A 17,824-nucleotide genomic window follows, 5' to 3' on the forward strand; every position below is an offset into this window, starting at 1 on the left:
AGAAAGAAGACATTGTGAAAGTTTGCGTGATCACCAAAAGTCATTTAGTTAACAAACAGGACTGAAGACAACCGAGGATGGAAAAACTATGGTTTGCAACAACACATCTGACATAGAATTAGCAGACTCGGATCCCAGCACTCTCAGATTCCTGCCCTGAAACTTCCATGCTGGGTGGCTGGGTCTGTGAGCCACCATTTCAAATTTCCCATAATGTCCTAGAGCAGCCATGCCCAACCTGATGCGGTTCAGATATTAGTCTCCAACTCCCATCAGCCCCAGTGAGAATGGCCAATGGTCAGAGATGCTGGGGGATGTAGTCCAACAACATCTGTAAGGCACCAAGTTGGGAAAGAAGCACACTGCATCAGGGACATTGTGGGAAACATAAAATGGTGGCTCACAGATGGCTGTCACTACTGCCAGGTGTACCTGTGGCAGAGGGACCACTGATGTAGGAGATGTACCAGACTGCAATTGCCGAGGACCCCCTGAAACCTGGAGCCATTTTTAATTGTTACAAATGTCAGGTTTTTGAATGGTGTTGCTGGCAGAAATACCTCGAGAGAGCCAGGTAAATGCAAAGAGCTTGTGTAGGGTAGTAAATAACATGGCCAGATCACGCTAGGGGGAAGCCTGTGTTCAAATTCTAGTTCAACCACGAAGAATGCTACGTGCCCTTGAACCAGTCACTCTTTCACTTAAACTTGCAGGTCCTTATCACATTTTCATCATATCTTTTCCTTCTAAGGAGTGGCTTATCCACTTATATCTAACACACATTGAAAGCACATGATTTCCCCCAAAGAATTCTGGGAACTGTGGTTTTCCCTTCAGAGCTACAAATTCCCAGCATCCTTAACAAATGACATTTCCCACAATTCTTTGAGGGAATTCGTGTGCTTTAAATGTGTGTGCGATGTGCTTTAAATGTATGGTGTGGACCCGCCCTTTATTTAGGCTATTTTGCAATTCCTGTTCTGGGACCTCATTTGCAGCTCATCAGGTTCAAGGTTACTCACCACCTTAGTGGTGCCAAGACAGATAGGCAGGAGGAAGTGCAACGGGTGTCACCCTCTTTGGTCACTTCTCTCTTCCCCCACCATCAGAGAGACAGAAAAAAGAGAAAGCACCCCCCCCTACACATACATAATTCATTCTCCTAAGGGATCTGGATAAAAATCAGATTGGGTAGAATTTATCTGAGCCTTGAAAAAGCACATAGAGCTGAAATGGAAAAGAGTGTCACTCTTCCAACTTCCTCCCTCAACTGTCTGCACTTTTCAAAAGAAAAAAGGTAACCACACTGACCATTTCATGACCAAGGGAGTACTGCATGGGGTAGTGCATTCAGAGACTTCATGGGAGCCAGGGGAAGACCTCAAGGGCACCACTGCGCCCATGGGCACTATATCAAAAGCCCTACTGCAACCTGTGACTTTGAGAAATCATGCAAACCATGACTTATATTCTGAAAGGGTACAGTCCTGGGAGAAGAACTGAGGGGAGATTTTTCTGAATGGGGAGACTAACTTGTAAGTGGTTTAGCTATCTAGCTCAGGATGGTCACAACTTGGACTGGTGTCAAACCCAGTCCTCCATCCCTGCATGCACAAACACACCACTTTCTAGCCCATTCTGTTATCCATGCTCCTTTAAATGGAAATACTGGGGTTATGAATGCTGCTTGCAAACTCTGCCCAAATATCACCATCATCATGGGCATTCTGCCATCCAAATCGCGTCTCCTGATTGTTTCTCTCCCCCTAACTTGCCAAGAAGCTCAACTGCAGAGTCTGAGTAAACATACCCCAACCTTTACGGATGATTTACACTTCTTTTATTAAATGTTTTCTCTCCTTTAATTTACTGAGTTAAAACACATTTTCACTCTTTTCTGCTGATCAAAAGCCCGAGTAGTTTTTAATAACAGAAGAAGCATTGTGATAGCAAGAGGCGGGCAAGATTGATTTCACACTCGGAGGATGATCAGACAAAGTTCCCCTCCTTGGTCTCTTCTGGAGAGCTGGGGTGGAACGGAGGGGAGCCTGTTAGGCTTTCTTCTCAATAAATCATTTGCTACAGAGCCACAGGATTTTGCCAAGTCCTTGAAAACTGGCAATCTGTGATCCTGCAAAAGTCTAAAAGGATTTGTATTGACTGAAATGCACATTTATGCACCTAAGCCTCAGTCACACAGGAGCCCATGAATGAGGCTCCACATTATGAAAAGCCTCTGAGTGAGTGTAGCAGCTAGAGGTTTAAACGCTACAGGCTCTAGCAGAGAGCCCCTTCCAATCCTGTTTTAACATCACAACAGCATCAAGATTTTTCTTTGACTCGAAGTAGCACAGAAGTATATAAGGAAGTTTCTGCTCAAGTCCAAGAAAGGAGGGAGAGTGAGCTAGTGATGAGAAAGGATCAGAACGGGCTCAATGTAGGTAGCTATTGCAACCATTGGAACCCTTAGCTGCTACAATCACCCCAGAGACTTCTCACCATATTGAGTTGCATTCATGTGTTCTTGTGTCTACTGGAGATAAGCCTCTTTTACACTCAACTTGAAAGACACCAAACAAGTAGAATGATATACTGGAATTACAGCTTTGGAAGGAACCAATTACTATATACTCCAACCCCCTTCCTTAAAGTGAGACCATCCTAAGCCAGGCTTTCTGGTTGAATTACTTAATGAAGACTACAGAATACCCCAGGAAGAGACCAGAGTAAAGAGCTTCAGATGGACCAGCTGGTGGCAATCTCTAAATCAAGCCACATCCTACAGAGGAATTCTAGGGATGGGCAAGAATTTCAATTCAATTCGCATTTCAAGCCAAATCCATCAATCCACACTTTCTGAAACAATACGAGTCCTGAAACACAACCATCTTTCAAAATTCACACTTATTCAAATTTTGCAATGCAGTTCACCAACCAATGTTTACAAAAATGCAAGTATTAGGGGAAAGTGAAAATAACATACAAAAATGCATTATATGATGAGAAATTGCTTGCGGAAATGTGTACATTAGTCAAAACTGCCTACAAAAATGTGTTTATTAGGAGAAATTCCCACTGAAATGCTGGAGAATTTTCATGAGGATTTTTTAAAAAAAAATCACAAATTTCTGCAGAAATGTGGAGAACTGAATTTCAGATTGTAAAAATAAGAAACGGAGAGAATCGAAAATGACATATTTTCATTGCTAACCCTGTCTTCTCCCATCCTCAAGATCACCTGCCACTTCTATCTTTCCTGACTCCAAACATTTTATTTACTATATTTTTAACTCCACCCTTCCTCCAAGAAACTCAGGCTGGTATGCTTGATGCAGCTCATCCCATCAACAAAGACAGAGTTGGCAAATTGTCCCATTCCCCCCTCCCCCCGCCGCCACCAAGAACTTCATGGATTAGTAGAGATTTGAATCCAGGTCTCTCCATTCCAAGTCAAACATTCCATCCATTGCACAACACTGACAAAACTCATTTACCAGGTCTTCATTAAAAAAAAATTACTGGGGGACAAACAAATCTGCTACAACTCAAGATCCTGCCACTATCTGGGGAAGTCCTGATGCTCAAAAGAAAGGGTACAAAAGCATGATATAATGTGAGTGTAGTGTATGTGTATTTGTGTATTATTATTTATTTTATTGTTATTATTTATTAGATTTATATACCGCCCGACTAGCAACAGCTCTCTGGGCGGTGAACAACAGAAATACAATAAAATCACGCAGTATAGTACAAAAGATATAAAGATAAAACAGTCTAAAAACATTACAGCAAATTTAAAATTAAACAGACTTGAATTAAATGAAATTAAAATGCCTCAGAGAAGAGGAAGGTTTTAACTTGGCGCCGAAAGGATAACAATGTCGGCGCCAAGCATACCTCCTCAGGGAGACTGTTCCACAATTCAGGGGCCACCACTGAGAAGGCCCTAGATCTTGTCACCACCCTCCGGGCCTCCCTATAAGTAGGAACCTGGAGGAGGGCCTTCGTAGTAGACCGTAGTGTACGGGCCGGTTCGTATCGGGAGAGGCGTTCCAACAGGTATCGTGGTCCCGCGCCGTATAAAGCTTTATAGGTTAATACCAACACTTTGAATCTAGCCCGGAAGCATATTGGCAGCCAGTGCAGGCAGGCCAGAACAGGTGTTATATGCTCAAACCATTTGGTCCTTGTTAGCAATCTGGCCGCCGCATTTTGCACTAGCTGTAGCTTCCGAACTGTCTTCAAAGGTAGCCCTACGTAGAGTGCATTGCAGTAGTCCAAACGCGAGGTTACCAGAGCATGTACCACTGATGTAAGGTCCTCCTTACTCAGATAGGGGCGTAGCTGGGCTACCAATCGAAGTTGATAGAACGCATTCCGCGCCACCGAAGCTACTTGAGCCTCAAGTGACAGGGAAGAGTCTAAGACGACTCCCAGACTACAAACCTGCTCCTTTAGGGGGAGTGTAACCCCATCCAGGACAGGGTATATATCCACCATCCGATCGGAGAAACGTGTGTGTGTGGAGGATAGTGAGAAGGGCAGGAGAAGATGATGCCACAGCCTACTCCAGTTGGACTGCCCGTTCCTCCCCCTAAAGATGGCTACACACAAACTGCCCAGTGAGAAGGATCCCGGGAAAGCAAAGGAGGCCGATGAAGAAGGCATATCAGGAGCTATCCAGCTGAACTAGCCCTTCCCCTACAGGGCTGTCTGTCACCAGCTGCTGTGTGGGAAAGTTCCTTACGACTTGCAATGTGTAGACATTTCAGTGTGTCTCTGTGTGCGCGCACGTGTGCATTCATTTTAATGGGCATTGATGCTACTTGTAAGCCACCCTGGAAGGATTTGCATCCTGAATGCCAGGATATAAATAATTGCAATCAGCCATAGCCCTTGTTGACTTCTGTGAACCACAACTGAAGCCACAGCAAAGATACACTTCATCACATTACCAATTTTTTTTTAAAAAAAATCCGCAAATTGCTGCAGAAATGTGGAGAACTGAATTTAAGATGAGGAAAATGAGAACCTGAGAGGACTGAAACTGACAGATATTTCCATCCCTAGTCCCAGGGGAAACAGTCCATAATAACTGCCATTCCTGTATTTTACACCCTCTTCTGATTTTCATTCTAAATTTGTTAATGTTCTCTTTGCAGTTCTTTCTTTGTTCACCTACCTACAAGCCTTCTTTACCAGAAACAGCTTTCATTCCTGATACCCTAGCACAGGGATAGCCAATGTGATGCCCTCCAGATATTTTGGACTACAACTCCCATCAGCCCCTGCCAGCACAGCCAACAACTGAGGATGATGGCAGCTATAGTTCAAAATATTTGGAGGGCACTACACTGGCTATTCCTGCCCTAGCTGATAAATCTGTAGAGTGATACTGCATCCTTGTCCCTCTTAGAAACATCTCACCTAATAAAAAGCCCAAGCTATCTAGGACAGCTATGGAGCCTCCATGTACAGAGCCATTGTAACTCTGCATAGAAGGCAACTGGAGACAAAAGCAAACAGCAGGGACTAGCCAGCACCATCACACTCTTTGGGGATCTTTCAGAGGCATCTGGCCAGCCACTGTTGGAATCTGAATGTTGGGATAGATTCCGCTCGATCTGATCAAAGAAGGCAATTCTAACCTCTCTGTGCTTGTATGCCACTGTCTTCTGTGCCGCTGTATGCCCTTGCCCCCACCCCTCATGGTAGTTTATGCATAGACCTTGCTATCAACCAATAATTTTGTTTTAGTGGGCCTTTGCCAACAAGTGTTATTAATCAAGCTCGACTGTCGCAATCATTGCTTTAATTTGTCCTTCTCGTCCATTTTAGAGGAGCCCTCTTTTTGGGGGTGGTGATGTTTATGTTGCTTCTTATTGCTTATTGGGATTGTGCTGTAACTTTATGATTGTAAGCCGCCTTGGAATATTTCATCTTTGTTATCGTCATCATCATGATTGAGACTTGGTGATGCCACTTGAACTTCCTCCAACATGCACATTCTCCAGGACCAGTGCAGTAGTAGGTCTGTACAGCTAGACTCAGTCCTTTGTTCTGTCCTGGGCCATCTTAGAAATATACTGCAAGCTTACAGAAACAAAACAAAACAAAAAACATGGCCTATGCGAACCTTGTGGCAGGACCAGATCCAGCTGCAGTTCTTTTACAGTATTCTCGTAATAAAACAAGGCTGTTGCCCTGGCCTTCCTCCCAGAGGAGCCCAGAGCAGCCACACAATGTCAATTAATCAGCTTCAGATAACGAGAGTTGAAAAACAATTCATCACTTTCCTCTGCTCAGGCTGCTTTTTATGAGACTAATTTCCAATCCATTGACATTTCTGCTACCCCACTTTCCAATTTTGCCTACAACAGGGGTTCTGAACTTTCCAGGGACCACACTGGCCCTTTCAAACCTGTGCCATTCTCGCAGAGCATCAATTATGTTGAACTGCAAAACCAATATAAATTAAGCTATAAAAATGCTGACTTGGAAATCATGTACTCTGTTGGGAAAGTGTGTGTGTGTGTGTGTATAAATAGCCAGTGTCTTGTTACACTCCAGAGTAGGGTTGCCAGGTTCCTGGCCTGATCCTGATCCTGTATATTTAGGAGAAGACCTCTTGGTTGCTTCTGTATCTTTAAAAGTTGTGGAGGGGGAAGGGAGAATTCCACCTTGTGGTTTTTCCCCATTACAGAGTTGCAAGAACACCTGCACTTGGCTGACTTTCTCTTCTCCAAAAGATACAGGATCAGTCTCAGGCAATGGACCTGGCAACCCTACTCCAGAGTGACCAAGAAAAAGAGAGCCTAGAGCTATGCAGAAGGGACAGGCTCTTTTCTCTAGGCCCACCCAGCTTGAAGACTATGAGGCAAGGAAATAGGAGAGTATCCCTTCACCTCCCCACCCCATAAGCCCTCAATCTAGGACAATGCCTCCATTATTGAGCTACAGAGTCTATTCCCTCCTCTCAATTTATGTTCACACCATACATTTAAAGCACATTTGTACCACTTTAACAGTCATGGCTTCCCCAAAGAATCCTGGGAACTATAGTTTACCCCTCACAGAGCTGCAATTCCTGGCACCCTTAACAAACTACAAGTGTGTGTGTGTGTAAAAAAGCCATGATTGTTAAAGTGGTACAAGAGTGCAGATTCATCTGGAGCAGAGATGGCCTGGCAATGATGCAAGCCTGCCTCCAGAGCAATCTGAGGAAGGGAGAAGGGGAGGGGGCACTGTGCTCCATCACTTCATGCATCAGTCTAACATGGCCCAGGACCTCTTCCCTTCTCCCTTCCTCAGGTGACTCTGGAGGTGGGGTTGCATCAAGACCAATGCTGGTTGTTTCTGCAATTAGCAGAATGAAGTGGTACAGGGAGAAAGACTCATGCCATGGTCTAGGACAGTGAGTCTTTTTTGGTTCGCAGCGCACTGTAAAACATATAAAAAAATTCTGGCGCACTTCATGTACAAAATTAAAAATATATTAATATATTTTAAACTATGAATAAACATAACTTAATAATAATATACTTTCATAATATTCGTGGCACACCTAGCCACCTCTTGCGGCGCACCAGTGTGCCACAGCGCACCGTTTGAGAATCACTGGTCTAGTTGCAGGCTGATAAGAAGAGGAGATGGAAGGAGGGAGGAGTGGCCTCATTTGCTGCCTAAGGGTTCCCTCCCATAGAAAAAAGGAGGGAGGTGAGGCCACTCCCACAGTTCTCCTCTCCCCATGGCCTCCAGTTCATCTGCATCTTTTCTTCCAAGATCTTATTAATTAATACTCTTTCCCCACACACACACCCTCTCCCTTTTGCTAATGCTCTGCTTTGCAATCAGGACAGGCAAGTTTATGTCATTTGGGTGCTGCAGTCTCCAGTTTAAAGAGCTTGTGCTTATTGAGTCAGATGTCACTTATTTGGATCAAATAACCTGGGGAAACGATGTGCATTTAGCCTAATTTATTCTATTTGGACTGGATTTAAAAGAAACTTAACTGTTACAGGCTGCTGTCTTACAAGCAAAGCACCCCACTTATAAGCAGTTCCTGTCCTGAGTCTCCTGAAAGTAGCCCAACTTTGATTCTAAGTGTGTATAGGGAGAATAGAGCTCTAGGGGGATTTTGACTCTCACACACTCACCCGGCTGTCAGAACTGGGGGCCATGGTGTCTGTCATCCAAGAGCCAAATCTGGATCCTGATGCCCGGATGGTGATCGGGTTGCTTACCCCTGTGAGTTTTCCACACCCTGGAGTACAAAACAGAGAGGGACAAGAAGGTTAGAAAACATGACAGAAGGGAAGAAAACTGGAGGCTGGTTTCAGTGGCCAAGGGGAAAGAGTATTATCTACTAGGTAGAATTTTGTCTTTAGACCCAAGTTCAGACTCCTGCTTGGCTATGGACTTCCTGGGCAATCCTGGAAAAGTCACTGCTCCCTAAGTAAAATAACAGTAAACTTTATCATGTAATTGAGTTGAGAAAGGACCAAATCAGCAGCCCAATACAAAGCCTATACTGATGGATTGTACCACTTCTAATTGCAGGTGGGGAATTGTCATATGGTTGGGTTCATGGTGCTAATCAGTCATCCCCCATGTCCAGGTCTGGTGAAAGTTGCCAGATACAGCCTCTTTCCCTGGGCTGCTCTGCTCTCCCAACTGACTCGACTGTCTTCTCCAGTTAAGTGATCCAGCCATTCTGTTGATGGCAATGCCTGAGCAACAAGGCCTTCCATGTTTTGGAAGGCAAAGACATCAGAAGAACATACCCACTATGGGGCAGAGAAGCAGAGTATCAGGCAGTCTCAGTGATCACATTGCTTTAATACCATCTCACCCCATGGGAAAAAATAAAACAAATCTCTACCCCTCCCACACTCAAACAGAATGTCAGAAAAAGGATTCTAGCCTCATCTTCTCCATGACATGTTTCTTTTAAATGTGCAGGGAGTTTATTGCTTTACATGAGGCAGCATCCAAATATTTGAATCCACGCTTGCACTTACAGTCCCGCAAAAAGTTACCTTACAGGATAAGATATGATAATGTATGTGAAGCATTTTCAATGCTTAAAAGCACAGTATCACTGATTATGATGAGACTACATGATAACTGACCCTCTTCTACTCTGATGATTTAATACTTCCAGGAATTATGACTCCTAAAGCTGAAACTGTGTGGGGTGAGGGGGTGGGGAGAGGTGGAGAGAAGAGACAATCCTGAAGCAAATGGTCTTTGCTTGAAAGACACAGATGATGATGATGATTAAGCTAGCATTCCCCATTGTGGATATTCCTAGACTTAACGGTTTTAAAAATAAACAAGGTATAAAAAAGGCAACTCTGTATTTGTCAAAAATGATACTTTTAGGCTGCAACCCTATATATATACTTACCAGTCCCACTGAACCTCATGGGCCTTACTTCTGGGTAGATATGTATAAGATTGCACAGTCAACATTATTGCCTTACAATCAACAAAAGCTAGGTTTTCAGATTTATGAAAACACATTATGAAGCCAAATTCCAAAAGCAAACTTTGACAACATTCAGAATGCTGTAGAAGCCATATTTGAATTAATTCAGTATGTCCAGACACTGCGTTGTATGATTCTGTCCAGATTTCAGCACTTGGTTAAGCAATTATATGACCAAATCAGCAGCAGATACCCAGGCCACCAATGAACCTACAAATTTGCCATGCTGATTCTCTTCCACCCATTTCTCAGTGCTTTGCAATAATTCAGTAAACGTGGGTTGAACTGTAAGCTAAGTATGTGGTGAGAAATTACCCTCCAATAAGTGCAGCCCTGTGATATTCTGACATCTCTGCATTTTTATTTTCTGTTCAACACAGCAGTGAGGCCCACATGATGCCCGGATTATTATTCGCAAAGTATCAGCAGTGCAGCAAACCAGGCTGAGCTTCATGAGCCCAGAAGAGCTCATGGCAGCTGCTGCCTGGAGAAAAAGCATATGGTGTAGCAGCTAATGGAGGCAAGAACTTGCTCCTGATACCCCCATGGGTTGCATTTATGTTTCCACACACAGAACTGGCTTTGCCTTTTATAAATGCCCTATCAGCACTACCCATACGACATCTTTCTATAAATGACAGAACCTCTGAAAGTGCCTCATCATAGAGCCGGTTCAAACATGCAGCATCAACATGTGGTACAGCCCTTCCCAGGCTGTTCCACTTCAAACTGCAGATGGACATGACTGAATGTTCCTTCATATGAAGAACTGCCTCCCAAGTGAGTGAGGTTTTAACCTGATTTCTCTCTGGTATACTATCTCTTTATGAGCTGAGAATGTATACATTCAGAAGTATGATTTCCCTACTTTCTGTCAGATGTGGTATATTCCAAGATGGGCTGCACCACATGTTATTGGTACAGGTTTGAATAGGCTCTATATAGAATCTGTTTGAATGGGTAACTTTAAGAAGCCCTGTTGTACATAACTGTAGATTGATATTACGTGGGATGGGTTGGCAGGTCATTTAATGACTATCTTCAGAAAGGCAAGCAAATGTTCCTGGCCAACTATAAAGACAACAGTTTTTGGTTTGGTTTTGGAGGCCCAGTGTTCACTAGAGGTGAGCCTAAGCTGTCTTTTTAAAATTTCATTTTTGCCTTTGCAATGATCAGAAAGTACCTCAAGCTTTCACTGTTGCCTTCAGTAGCACCCTTGAAATTTCACCTATCGTTTTCATTGTTGTCCTGGATGCAAGAAGGAATTGTGCAACATTATTCCACAAAGATTTCAGGAAACTGTGAGGGCTGTGATTCAGCTGAATAGAGCACAGGAAACTGCCTTGTATCGCTAATTGGTCCATTTAGCACACTACACCAAGTGTCGGAACTTCTGGCTCATGGGCTGTATAATAATTATTTTTATTATTAGATGGCTCCCCACCTACTGATGGGTTGGGGCTCTCCAAGGTCTCAGAGAAGAGTCTTTCCTGGCTCAGCTGGAGATACTAGGAACCAATCCCCAGACTTTCTGCATGCAAGACATGTCCTCTACCACTGAGCTGTGGCCCTGGGACTATGCCCCACTAATTTGTATGTGGTTGAAGAAGCCACAATGCTTCTGGTGAGCTTTTGTAGTTGGGGTTCCCTCCCATTCAGTGGCAGGCTTTTGCTCATGTTGGCATAGCCTTCCACATCATACCATGTTTGTTTATGCACCAAGGAAGGGCAGACTCAGGCTTCCTCAGAAGTTCAGCCAAATGCAAAGGCAGTGCAAAGAATCAATACTGCAAGCATTAAAAAAATGGCCTCATAAAGGTTTGCCAGGTGACATCCAATAGTGACAACAAACGAGGAGGGGAAAAGAGGTGGTGGAGACACAGAAACACCTTCATTGTCTTGACTGGTGGGGAAGTGGGTTGAGACATATTGTGCTCTCCTCAGTTTATCTTTATTAAATGCATTCACTGTCCTCTTTATTGCTGGGGCGCACTCCTGTTCTCTGTTTGTGGCACACACTGTTATTTGGCTTGACTGCAGGATGAAATTCTATGAAATTCAGTCTTGGGAGAAAATGCACTGGCTGGTGCCTCTATTTTCAACCTGGTGTCTTTTCTTTTTCCTCTCTCTTTTTAAACACACACACACACACACACACACACACACACACACACACACACACACACACACACACACACACACACACACAAACACACACACACACACACACACACACTCTCTCTCTCTCTCTCTCTCTCTCTCTCTCTCTCTCTCTCTCTCTCTCTCTCGCTCTCTCGCTCTCTCTCTCTCTCTCTCTCCGCCTAGTGTTAAAGTCTTCCAAGCTTACAATAGGGCACTATTTTATGTAATCTTGTAAAGTGTCATTGCGCACTGGCAGCTGTGACAACAATGATAATAACTGCTGCAGATAGAGAGAGGGAATAGCCACCCACATGCAGCTCAGAGCTGGGAAGCCCTAAGTATGGTTAATCTGTAAACCAGATAATTGGCTCACAAACAAATCTGTGTTGCAAAGAGCAGTCACTTCCCCATATTCTGAGAGCCCAGTTCAAAGCTCTGCTCTCCTTCTCCTGTGTTTTCCCACCAGAGGGAATAGATGTTCACCAGAATCCAAAATCGGGCACAAATACCTTGAATCTGCCCCAACAGATCTAATTGCCAATTCCTGTGGGGCAATCTGTATGTGTTGTGGGAATCAGTTGTTGATAAAATGTTCGCATCTCAGGAGTCAATGTTTCCGCTCCCTCTGCTCTGTGTTCTGGATTTTCTCATTCCAAAGCAAAAGGAAGGGAATATTACTCTCTAAGGAAATCTACCTTCCACACTCAGTTCTGTGAGATAATTTCACTTGCAGACTGATACACAGACACAGTAGAGGAGAATTACTTTCACCCTCCAGTCTTTGACTTGATAGCTGCTCTTCATTGGCAAGATAACATGGGGAAATTGTGTCAACAGACAATGGAGAGCCTCCATGTTTAGGAGCAGTGTGACTCTGAGAACCAGATGGTGGAGCCAAAGGAAAAGGAAGGCTTGCTGCCCTCATGCCCTTGTTGTAAGTTCTATAGAAGCATCTGATTGGCTGCTGTTGGAAACAGGGTGCTGGACCAGACAGACCTTTAGCCTGACCAGCAGGAAAGTTCTTAGACATTTTGGAATGAAAAATATTAAAATGGAGCTACTCTCTTGCTGAGGCAAGCTAATCTCCCATTTCTAACAGGGAAGGATGCACAATGACTATCAGCAATAATGATTGCATGTCTTACTCACAAACAAGAAAAAATGCTCCAGGGCAGGGGTACAGAACCGGTGTGGCTCTCCAGATGTTGCTGGACCACAACTGCAATCATCCCTGACCACTGACTATGCTGGCTGGGGCTGATGAGAGCTGGAGTCCAAAGACAGGTTCCTTTCCCTTATTCTAGAACAGTGTTCTGCAACCTAGGGTACCTTGATGTTGTTGGACTATGACTCCTATCATCCCCAGCCAGCTTAGCCAATGGTCAGGGATGAAGGGAGTTTTAATCCAGCCACATATGGGGACTGAAGGTTGAAGGACACTTAGTGGGTCTGCCCCCCCCCTCCACTCCCTGGGAGAGCTGGCTGCAATCCTTAAAGGCTGCGATCCTCTCTGCAATCCTGTAGCTGATTCGGCAGTGACATGCTCCTGCTTGGCTGTAGAGCAGGAGAAGCAACAGGGGAGTCATCCCCAGAGTCTGAGGATAGTGGGAGAGCCACGTCCTCAGGCTGAGATGGTGCAGAAAGAGGTGCTGGGAGCTCCCCTTCCCTGAGTGGGGTGACTGGTGAGTCATTTGAATCTGAATCCTCTTTGGGGCAACCCTGGGATGGGGATGCAGGGATCATGACAGGAATAGATGGGTGTGGCTGGAAAATGATTAAGGTCCTCGTGGAACACCCACCCACTCCTTGCCAGCGTTTCTGGCTCCATCGCTAGATCTGCTCTGGAGACAGGAGGCACAGCCAGAGTAAGCAAAGTAAATGTTTGCGCACCCTCCCTGCAAAGGCTGAGTGCTACTAAAGCTGAGCCAAATATTCCTCCACAGACATTGTTGCAGGACAGTTCAACCTCTGGAAAAGTGGGGCAAATGGAGAGGGGTGGCAAATTCAAAGAACTGTTGAATGTGCAGTGGGCTTACCAGAAAGACAAAGTGACCAAAGGCTGGGCATATATAGATTCAAGGAGTGGTTTAGCTGCGTCAGCAGCCTGGAGAGTTTCCGTATGTAATCTGGGATAGAATGCCCCATGAGAATGACAGCCCATCACGAGGGCAGCCAAGGAGCCACTTGAAGCTTCTCCCCATAGGATTGTATCCAGCTAAGTTCTACTTAGAGTAGACCCATTAAAATCAATGAGCCTAATTCAGCCACTCCTGTTGATTTCAATGAGTCTACTCTGAGTACGACTAACAATGGATAAAACCTTTAGAATTCACCTGCACCTGAATATTTTGCTCTAGCACTAAACATTATGGCTGAAGATGGAAGTAGCAAGCCAGGAGAAGAAGCAGATCCTCCGGACAGGGCACGGCTATAAACAGGGGCTGGAAGCATTCTCCATCCATGGTTACTTGTACTGGCTGTGAAGGGAAAGGAGACATTCTTCCAGACCCAGAGGCCAATACAGCCAGGGAGGATGTTCTTGGCCTTCAACTCGCATCATCCCCAGCCAGTGTTGCCAATGGTCAGAGATGATGGGGGTTGTAGTCCAGTAACTTCGGGAGGGCCCCAGGTTCTCCACCCCTGCAATAAAAGGCAGCAGAACGCTTGAATCCATGTACTACTTCACTGGAAGGGTCGCTTGTGAATCAGCCCACAGAGGAAGAGAGAAAAGGACCCACACCATCCTACCTAGCTTCTGCATACAAGCGTGTAAGCGTGCTTCCAGGACCAGCACACGCTGCTGGAGCTCCTCATAATCATAGGCTCCCATCTCTTCCTGGATCTGCAGCAAGCTGCCCGAAAGGTTCCTCACTTCCTCTTTCAGCTGCACAATGGTGCGGGTGTCCGACTTGTACTGGTCCAGCACAGGGAAAAGTGGCATCAGCTCTGTCATTTTGTCCTTTAATTCCTGCCAGTGGGGAAATGAGAAATCAGATGAGTGGGGGGGGGGAGAAAAGAAGCCTAGCCCAGGGCTGGGGAACCTGTGGCCCTCCAGAGGTTCTTGGCATACCACTCCCATAATGATCATCCCTGACGATTGGCCATGCTGGCAGGGGCTGATGGGAGCGGGAATGCAACAGTGCCTGGAAGGCACCAGGTTCCCCAGCCCGACCCTAGCATCTGAATCATAGGCATTTTGCTACCAGCAACATTTCACACAGAGATGCAGCAGGACTTTAGGATCATCCCTTCTTCCACACTGTTGGGAGAGCAGCAAACCATCTGAGACACGCCTATGGTTAGGCAGGAACTGTGTGATGAGAGCCATTGTGGTGTTATAGTTAGAGCATCAGACTAAGTCCTGGGAGGCCAGAGTTTGAATCCCCACTCAGCCACAAAGCTCACTGGGTAACCTTGGGCCAGTCACTGTCTCTCAGCCTAACCTACCTCACAGGGTTGTTCTGAAGATAAAAGGGGAGGGGAGAACCATGCACACCAACTTGAGCTCTTTGCAGGAAAAAAAAGGTAAAGGTAAAGGTGTCCCCGCACTTGTAGTGCGAGTCGTTTCCGACTCAGGGTGATGTCTTGCGACATTTACTAGGCAGACCATATATATGGGGTGGGGATTGCCAGTTCTGTCCCCAGCCTTTCTTTACCCCCCAGCGTATGCCGGGTACTCATTTTACCGACCGCAGATGGATGGAAGGCTGAGTGGACCTCGACCCCTTTTACCGGAGATTTGACTTCCTCCTTCCGTTGGCATCGAACTCCGGCCGTGAGCAGAGCTTCGGCTGCGTTACCGCCGCTTACCACTCTGTGCATATAAATGTAATAAATAAAAATACAATAATAATAATAATTGGCTGAGAAAAGTGAGGGCTTCACTTTAATTCAGCTACTTGCCTATTTGGCATTAGTTTATAACATGAGATCTCCCTTTGAGGTATTAGAATGAAATCTGGTGACTTTCCAAGAAGCAATTCTACGTTCAAACAAAGAATATTTATTTTTTAAAAAAAATGCTCTAATGCCATATCTGACTTGAACATTAAGACTTTTCAGGTAGAAAGGCTCCCAGAATGGCCTACAAAACAATAAAACAACACAGCTCCTGCCCTCAGGCTTACCGGCTAGAAGACATTACACACAGAAAAAGGGGATGGGGAGGGAAGAGGATCGGTGTGCATTTTCATAATGTGATATTTCCTTTGAACACTGAAATCTCACAATAAGACTTGGTATGTATGTTTACAACACAGTTCTTTGACATTTTAACACCAAGTTTATTTAGTATCTTTTATGCAATTATAGCGACAACAGAAGATCAAAAGAGCAGATAAAAATATTGACAAAGTAATAGCCAACAGAGAGGCAGATAATATTAGAAATCTAAAAATATTCCAAAAGTAATCTGACAGCTTGCTGGAACAAGAACATTATCAATCAACAATGGATTATCAGAAATAAGGGAGACAATCTGACATCATAGGGCAGGAATTCCATTCAGTTACCCCTACAGAAAAGCTGATCTCCATTAGGCATGCTATCTTGCAATGTGATATCTGAAGTCTCTCAAGCACTGTCTTTTACTACTTTAACTAGAGAAAGATCCAGAGCAACACTTCATGTCTGATGAAACACAACACTTATTTTTGTCTCTCTGTCTTAGACTCATCCTTGTTCATATTCATCTCTTGAATTATGATCCAGCATCTAATTCCTGCCCCAAAGCAGCATGTGTAAATGCAACAAAAAAATGGAGCAAACTGCTGTAACTGGGGGAATATAGTGCCATAAAAGAGGATTGCTGAACAAGGCAGTAAGATACAACAGTCCATGCCTCTAGAGCTCTACCTCTCAATGGAGAGCCAGTCCAGTATAGAATGGAGGCCTGGCTTCTTTGCCCTGTGCTCAGCAGAGGTGCTCACTGAGCCAGTCTCTTTCAGCCTAACTTACTTCACAGAGGTTTTGTGAGGATAAAATAGGATAACTCTTATGTATGCTGCCCTAAGCTCCATAGAGGAAGAGTGGGCTGCAAATGAGAATCCACTGATCTAGGCCCAATTCACACGTGGAACAGCCTTGCACATGAAAAATATATGCTGAACTTTCCCCCATAGCTGAAAAGTTCTTCAGCAAAGTGCTACCAAATGGGCCTCCCTTCCTAAAACGGTGGGCCCTCCCCTAGGGTTCATGGGGGAGTTCTTTGATGGTGCTGGCAGCTCCAGTCAATGACCCCCCTCTAAACAGTGCCCCAGAAGTTGAGATGATTTCCAGGGCATCAGTGGGGGTGGGACTGGGAGGGAATGGCCACTACCATAAATGTGAATGTGATAGCAGCCATTTATCTCTTCATCCTGTTCCATAAGGCTTGAGGCTCACAGGAGAAGTGGTCACAATCAGGCCAAGTCAGGTCACATTTTATGAAGCAAAGGTCAGAGGACCATGGACAGGTCCCAGTGGCCCTGTTGCCTGCAACTCTTCCTCCTATTGCAACTTTAGTGGGTTGTTGTCTCAGCAGAGAAGTGAAGCTTTATCCAGGCTGCCAAGGCCTGCGATGTTATTGGCCTCACCTCCTTGGAGAAGCTGGCAATGCTTATAAAAGGGTGTTTGCCTGATTTTGTATCTGTTGGCTTCTACAAGGCTTGTGGGGTGCTCTTTTCTCTACAGGGGTAGAGTCAAATCCTCTGGCAGGGAGGGCACAGGAGAAAGTAGCAAAGGTTCTCCTCTTCTCCTCTTCTGAGTCTTCATTGTAATACTGTGGGCTCCTGGGGTTCGGGGCCATCACAGACAATGCCTCTACTGAACTTCTGGGGCAGTATGTGTTGGGGGGAGGGAATGGCTACCCCAAAACATTTTTGCAGAAATGGCCATTTCTGTCCACGCTGTCCATGAAGTTGAGGCATTGTTGAAAACAAAAATGGCACCATGAGACACCAGGAGTTTGCAATTTTTTTTTTTAAAAAAAGAAAAGCCCAGGGTGGTATCATCAACAGTAAGTGTTGCTGGGGGCCTAGCAGCTGCCTGAGGATACCTGCTACTGATGCCATCCCTGAACATATGTGTGCCTCAAAATTGTGGTACACTCTCAGCCGGTTTCTCTTTCCATTCAATCACAGAGAGACTGCATTGCTCTCTTTCACCTTCCCCTAATGAAGATCAAAGTCTTCCTTTGTTGTTTACCATGGGCCT

General features: G+C 45.0%; 1 protein-coding gene across 4 annotated transcripts in view; it reads right to left on the reverse strand.

The window, feature by feature from the left end:
* OLFM2 (olfactomedin 2) overlaps positions 1-17,824 on the reverse strand; it is a 282,766-nt gene that overhangs the window by 12,314 nt on the left and 252,628 nt on the right. For all 4 annotated transcript variants that reach the window (XM_061614510.1, XM_061614509.1, XM_061614508.1 and 1 more), the window contains exons 4-5: positions 14,381-14,600; positions 8,157-8,263 (exon numbers count right to left, since the gene is read on the reverse strand). In XM_061614510.1, coding sequence (XP_061470494.1) covers positions 8,157-8,263; positions 14,381-14,600 — 327 coding nt within the window. The remainder of the gene's footprint in view (positions 1-8,156; positions 8,264-14,380; positions 14,601-17,824) is intronic.

This window comes from Rhineura floridana, chromosome 3 (assembly GCF_030035675.1).
Source record: "Rhineura floridana isolate rRhiFlo1 chromosome 3, rRhiFlo1.hap2, whole genome shotgun sequence".
Classification (NCBI taxonomy): Eukaryota; Metazoa; Chordata; class Lepidosauria; order Squamata; family Rhineuridae; genus Rhineura; species Rhineura floridana.